Genomic DNA, 7,649 nt, shown 5'->3' on the forward strand with positions numbered 1-7,649 from the left:
TTGTACTTTGTCATTTTATGCATATTAACATGGATGTTGTGAGTTTGTTCGCAGAATCATCATTTTTATTTAACGAATTTGTATTGTATTGATGTACTCTATTAATTTGAATGAATGAAAATGATGTAATTTTGTTAAAAAAAAAAATGCTAAAAGTACCCTTAAGACATTGGTTAAGAGGACAAACTTAGAAATGTTGTATTGAGAAATGGTGAAAAGTGATAGATTTAACTTTTTAAAAGTTACAAAATTGTTGAATTCAATACGTACTATTTTTAGTTTTATTAACTAGTGCCGGGCACCGTTTAGCCTAACCCCAAAAAAAAAAAAAAAAAATCTTACTATCGTTCATGGAAACTTGTTAAAGCAAAACTGAACAAATGCATCCGATAGCCTAATGTTTTTAAAGAATTAAAAGATACAAATGATTTTAAGATATGGTAAAATTGTTCTTTAATTTTATTGTTAAGGCTCATTTTCAATTAGTATTTTTTTGCTCCACTCACTGTTCTAATCGTGCAACCAAAAAGAAAGCATTCCTAGAGCAAGGTGTTAAATCTAGAGTCTAGACTGGACATCTAACAGACTACAAAAATCTAAAATCACAAATAAAGATTCCAAAAAGAAGAGTAACAATGAGACACCAACATCAACAATGAAAAATATAAATAAAAATACTCCAGAATTGTCATGATATATTATTCCATTCCATAAACTGAAATATAAATGTCTTAGAAAACCATATATAAAGTACATAGTGGCCACCCAAAATCAAAAAAATCATTGGGTCGCAGTCAAACCAAAACCAGAAAGTATGAAATGGTTTCAGCCTCTATAGAAGAACCAAAATACGTGCATGTATTAAGTAGAAGGAACGGGCCAACAAAAACAAGCCCCAATTCCAGTAAGGAGATTCTGTTAGTAATAGGCACAAATGCCAAACCTATAACAGAAATCCTTAACCTTGTTGTTCATAAAGCATTAGCAAATTTAGGCTATGTAAGTTTCCCACCTATGTCTGTCACTATACACTATTCTACAATGGAGCAAGTCCATTCTATTAAGAGAGTCTAACAGATTCACCACATCGAATATTAAGTACCAAACACAATCCGCCAGTTTACAACGACCAACTTACCCAAAATAAGAGGTCATGTACAACCTCACTCCAAAATCAAGAGGCCCGTCATCACCACCAACAGCATGAAGTGCTACTGGAATGGTTGAAAGAAGATGCACAGTGAGTGGAAAAAATGAAGGCTCAATTTCAGTCTCTGAAGTTTCAGATGTTGAATCATGATGTTTGTCCGTATCAGATACAGCAGCATCCACTTCAATTGCATCATTTTGATTAGAATTATCCATTGTAACTTTCAGGTCATATGGACAAGCTAGCATCACAGATTCTGACAATGCCCTCCAGTTTCCCCTCCGATTTGCACGCTTATTAGGAGACATGCTAAGCACCAATGTGGATGTTGCATCAAGCCACTCTGCAGTCAAACCTTCAACTTCATCATAATATATGCGTTTCTCAACCTGATCAAGAAACAGACAAGAACCATAAAAAACTGAATGAAGCATTTGTAACAGAAAAGCACGATATGCAATATAAACTAAATTATGCAAAAACGTGTATATGATAGTATGTTTTAGTTAATGAAGCACATAACTAAATTCAGAATTCGCAAATTCTAAGTCTGTGTAAGGGGCATCTGAACCTCGACATAAAAAAGCCAAAACATGGTGAGGTCTCTTTGGTTTCTCCAATATGCAAACCACCTCTTCTTTTTTTACAAACGAAAACGGAAACTAGAATACATCTAATCAGAATAAGTGTGTTCCCACAACTAGTAAACTCTTCATGGATACGAACCTATGCTTCTTTGCATGCCAATAGTGAAATGAAAATTATAAAAATTATATGATGGTATAAAAATGAATAAATTACAAAATGATACTATTTAACGAATTTACACAAAATAATAAACTCTAAAAAATTGTAATTACTGACTACTACTAGGAAAAACGTTATCTATGAGAGAACAGTAAATACTAGTGTGCAACAGTATATGCATTTCTTATTCGAAAAATATTCATATAAAAAAAACAATTATAGAACAGCCACTGACACCAACAGTATACTATTTGCAAATCCAAACTACACATAGTCAGAAGTTACTTACAGCTAGCTTTTGAATATATATTGACATGAACTTCGGGCCAAGTCCTAATACTCTTGCTTCTGATAATATGACCTGCAAAATAGATGTGCTTATTTTAAGCAAAGAAATGTATAGCCAACCCTAGGACTACAACATGATAAGAACAAAAATTTATCCATCAGCTATGAAAATGCTGTAAATATAACAAAAGCTACTTCATTCACCAAGAACGAATTAGTATATCAAATAGTTGCAGATCACAGGTAGAAGATAACCATAATATACGAGGATCTTAAAGATATTCAGCTATGCACAAATTATATTCATAATTGAGTGGACAGTGGGATTGGACCCATCGGATTAGTCAGTCCTTAGGCCGGATACCGAGTTCTAAAAAAAAAATCTATAATTGACATTAGATGGTTGAGCAGATTCTATGCATATAAAATCAAAATCAAAATAGGACATCAAATCAGACCGAACACAAATTTTAAGCATGCTCACTTTTAATAGAACAAAAATAAAGGTAAAATTAGCAGAAACTTCAAAAAGATAAATCATGTATCAGAGGAAAAAAGCAAACACAGCAAGAATGTGTATAATGAATACAAAATCATTAAATTAAAATCAATAATAGAAAACCATTGTATTCAACTGTAATCAGTTACACCAATTAAAAAAGTTAATTTTTACCAAAAACTAAATAATATAAAAGCATCATGAAAGAAGGACGCATATTAAAATAATGATCATTAAAGCTGTACCTTCTGCTGCTTCAGGAGAAACCACATGTAAAGTCTCTCACAGGAATCCTTAACATATTTACTAGCTAGCTTTCTATCATTGCAATGAGCAGCAATATCTGCAAGTATTTCAGCACTTGGAACCCTATGCTTCAAAGCTGCAGCCATTAAAGCCTCCCTACATTCAACAGATTCTGCAGTTTTTTTATCAAAGTTGATGCCTGTGAAACATCTTTTTTCCACTCCCATTTTCTTTCCAACCTGCTTCAAATATATTTCCTCAGCTTCTATCGTAGCTAGTAGTGTCCGATGAACAACAATATCTGCATACCGACGTAAAGGTGATGTAAAATGAGTGTATAAAGGGACAGCCAGTGCATAATGACCCCATTCATGTTCATTATCCTTTAAATCACTACTACAGAAGTAAGACGCCGACTGCATTAGTTTAGAAGCATAGGAAATAAGTATATCATAAAGCACAGGGTCATCCTTGAGCTTTTCCTTCATCTGCTCTAAGGACGAACGGATATGACCAGATGAAGAAGTGTCCAAATTTAAACCATGCTTCTGACAAAAAGCTGTAAACTCTCTCAGCTTCCGCATATTAGGTTCAGGATGTCTCCTCAATAGTGCAACATCAGGATATGCTCTACAAATAATTTCAGCCGCTGTTGTATTGGCCAAAAGCATATACTCCTCAATAAGAAGGTTTGATTCTTTTTGTTCAGAAAATGTACTATTATAAGGGATGCCATTCTCATCAGACAGGATAACAATTTTGGGCTTATCAAGCCGTAGAGCCCCTCCAGCAAATCTCTTGTGTTTCAAAACATTTGAAATTTCATAGAGACTCTTCAAAGAAGTAATAACATCAGGCCAACCAAAACGGCCATGTAATTTAGGATAGCCATCTTCATGAAAGCTTGAACTCTCAAAATTAAAAGCTCCATCAATTATGTCTTGTGCATGTTCATATGAAAGCTTACAGCAAGATTGAATAACAGTACGACCAATCCAACGGTCTACAACATCCCCAGCAACATTTAAATCCAGAAGCATGGAAAATGCTAGTCGATCCACTCCAGGATTAAGTGATCCAATATTTTCTGAGATTAATGCAGACAACATTGGTAACTTCTTTTGCAACAGATAAACACTTGTTGACCTAAACTGGGCTTCAACATCTAAAGCTGTGTCCGGTAGAACAAAGTATGATACATCAGCAATATGGATGCCTACTCTATAATTTCCATTAGGCAGCTTCTCAATTGACAGTGCATCATCCAAATCAGTTGCAGTTGAAGGATCAATAGAAAAAATGCACAAATTTCTAAGGTCAGTTCGACTTTGCAATTCCTTCAATGGTAACTCCCAAGTAGCATGCGGCAGGCAGGACAGAGCTTCAGCTGAAAATTCAGACAAACAGATTGCATTCTTAAACAAAATAGAATCTAGGTTCGGCTGAATTTCACTGCCTCGCCCAAAGTGTTGCAAAATATCGCCCTCGGGAAAAGGACTTTCTTCAAACCAATCAACAATTTGTGCAGCTACCAGATCCTTCTCAATTGCAGCATCACCGTTTTTCAGCCTTATCTTAATGCTCTTTGGTAAATCTCTAACAAGAAGCATTATGTTAGGAAACTTTGGATCAATTGGTGTCAGTTGGATATATTCATGCTCAGAAACTGAATTCTTATTCTTCCTTGGATCTTTCTTGTTTATTTCCTGGGAAAAAACCCATTGCTTCACATTAAGATGACCAACTATACACTCTCGGCGTGGAGACCTCTCAATAACAGCAACCACCCTGCCAGTTGGTCTTTTGGAAGGGAAAGAATTAACCAACAAACAGATCTTCTCTACTGCATTCATAACTTCACTCTGTCCACTACCAGAATTAATCTTTATGGAAGCAGGTGAATCACAGTTAGGTCCATCATTGTTATCACGGCCGGTTAGTCCAATTAAACTTAAATGGTTAGGTGAACCCTGTGTAGTATTATTCTCATAAATGTATCTTTTTTCAGGAAATGGATAACTTCTATAAGGGGAGGAGTTGTCAAAAGATTCTTCCTTGTTTTGACCAGAATACTCGTGGTCAGCATCTACCTTTTCTATTCCTTCACAGTTGTTATCTCCCGCTATATTGTCTTCCACGAGAAGGTTACAACCTTCTAGTACTGCAGTATTGTTGTTAGCCACATTTGGTCCTTTCATTTTTGTCCACAATGGCAAAGGATCAATCTTAATTGCAACAATATCGCCTTCCACCTACACAGAACATTCATTGTACATCCATCAGCTATATACAAGCCACAATGGTACATTTCAGTTATGCAGTATCATCTATGGAAGAAGCACTGCAGACCCATCTAAAATCCATGCCAATGAGAAATTGAAAAACTTTCATTGAAAAAAAAAAGAAAAAAAGAAATGGCGAAGTCATTGCACACTACTTCTGAAAAAATTAATTATTGCGATAGATCTCAAACAATAATTCCAAACCATACAAAGAAAGAAAGAAAATACACATCGCATAAACAAGAGATGAGCACAACCTTGCATATGGTACAACAATTAAATCTGAACAGTTCTGACCCTAAAACAAAAAAATAACCGATGCAAGCAAAAAGACACAAGCAAAAATCCAGAGACTAAGATAACCAGGCAAATGGTAGGTTGATAATTAATTTTTACAGTCATAAATGCATAAAATTCATCACCCTTGCATAATAAACAGACATGAAACTAACATGCAAATGCAATTGACAGAGGCCAGATATTTTTTTAAATGATTTGTATGATATGTGACGGCTTGAAAACAAAAAATGCAGTTCCACTGCTAAAATCAACAGACATCAAAAGTAGAAGACTATGTCCAGACTTACAGCTCTATTCTGGGCTGGAGCCCCAACAATGAGAATATCCGTTGGTACTCCATCAATGCTGCAGTAGGCCTACATGTACATATACAGAAAAAAAATTAATCACCCCAGTAATACATTTATGAACTGTGTCTTAAATTTACATATCACCACCCACAGAAACACAAACAAAAATAACAATCAGATAGATGTCAGAAACCTCAGTTCTGTTGTGAGCATTCACGCGAAAGGTAGCTTTGAAAACATCCCCCCTCTGCAAATCAAAAGAAATTAACCAAACATCAACCTAAAATAATCAAAAATTCATATTGTTCCTACATGTGCATTCGCATGTGTATGCAAAATTACAACGTTACTAACCTCCAATGCCTTCTCAACCACTTCAACGGACCAATGTGGACTAAAATAATTTCTTTGGCCAGAAAGACCGAATTTACTGTAACGAGCAGAGTCTTTCTTTTCATTAGTTCCTGATGACTCCAAGCAACCAACGGGCTCTGGCGAATTTTGTAAAACCAGTGTTCTTAAATGTAATAGCATTTTCTGCATATCAGCAGGTGCCACCGGACCATTATATGGTATAAGAGGGATCGAAATCGGGTCATCACTCGGTGCCAATGAATTGCTAACAGATCCAGATGGTTGAACAGGTGTTCCATTTTTCCCCGAGCATTCTGGAGACACGCCAATAGCTTCATTTACTTCAGATGCTTAACCAGCAAGAAAACAATAAGGATCAGTTAAGAGAAAAATTGAACAACAACTTTCTCAACACTCATTGCATAACTAGAAAAAAGATCAAAATTTTTCCACTATTTCATATATATCATGAAATATAAAAATCTCTTAAATTCAAGATTCAATCGTCAAATTAACAGACACAGACACAGACACCTAACACATCAAAACCAGTAATAATTTGAGAATATTAATTATTCTGTATGATACTAACACGTGTCAGACACCAGAAGCCTTTGATCAGAGTGTACGTGTGTCGGACACATGTGTACGTGTCCGACACGTGGACTAATACCTGATGAAGGAGGATTTTGCTTGTTACGACGATTGGATCGGCGCTTCTTTTTCTTATCTTTTTCAACATCATCAAACCTTTCACCACCAACCATAGATCCTTCAACCGTAGTAGCTTTCATAATTCTCAGAAAGAACAAGAAATTAAGAAACGTAAAAACTAGGTTAGAAAGAAAGAAAAAAAAAACTGGTATCTTCCGATTTATAGAAGAAAAAAAACGTAATTCGGAAGAACCAGGTAACGAAAGATAGAAAAAAAAAATAAAGAAAGAGAGAAAGAAAGGGTTTAAGAATAAAGAGAGTGGAAGAAATCGAGGGAGGTGGGTATGGTATGGTATGATGAGGTTGAAAATGACGTTATGATTTTGGTCGGCGAGGGGGACAATGGGCGCCGACTATGCTTTTATTTCTTTCTCTTTCCTTTTTTCTTTGTAAAATCTTTTCCACTTCTTTCTTTTTCTTTTATTTTTTTGTGTCTTTCCCACTTCCTACTCCACTTCTATCTCACACCTTTTTCTCTTTTTCAGTGCTTTCCTATTATTTAATTGGTTATTTCTTTCAAAAATATTCCTTTCTTCATTTTATTTTAGTAAAAAAATATGTACATCCAACATATTACTACCTTTCAAAATAAATATCGTTTAAGGTTTTTACACGTATTAAAAAATGTTATTTTATCAAATTATTCTAATCAACCATTAATTTGTTTCTTTCTCGTTAAAGAAAAAATAATACTTTGAAAGTATTGTGTATAGTATTAATTAAATGTACAATTGAAATGAAAAAATTATTAGTGCATTAAAAACTAAAAGTGATATTCA

The 7,649-nt window shown here is 34.7% G+C and overlaps 1 protein-coding gene across 2 annotated transcripts; it reads right to left on the bottom strand.

The window, feature by feature from the left end:
- Positions 1-649: 649 nt before the first annotated feature.
- LOC11436030 (DIS3-like exonuclease 2) lies at positions 650-7,269 on the bottom strand. Of its 2 annotated transcripts, none has more exons than XM_024784211.2 (7): positions 6,830-7,269; positions 6,157-6,497; positions 5,996-6,049; positions 5,800-5,868; positions 2,930-5,182; positions 2,187-2,258; positions 650-1,539 (listed from the first exon to the last, which is right to left on the bottom strand). In XM_024784211.2, exons 1-7 carry the CDS (start codon positions 6,948-6,950, stop codon positions 1,135-1,137), a joined length of 3,315 nt encoding a protein of 1,104 aa, XP_024639979.1. In that variant the 5' UTR covers positions 6,951-7,269; the 3' UTR covers positions 650-1,134. The 2 variants fall into 2 exon arrangements, with proteins under 2 accessions (XP_024639979.1, XP_003614775.2); XM_003614727.4 differs by having other exon boundaries at positions 6,157-6,506; positions 6,830-7,268.
- Positions 7,270-7,649: the final 380 nt, after the last annotated feature.

The sequence above is a fragment of the Medicago truncatula genome, chromosome 5, assembly GCF_003473485.1.
Source record: "Medicago truncatula cultivar Jemalong A17 chromosome 5, MtrunA17r5.0-ANR, whole genome shotgun sequence".
Taxonomy (NCBI): Eukaryota; Viridiplantae; Streptophyta; class Magnoliopsida; order Fabales; family Fabaceae; genus Medicago; species Medicago truncatula.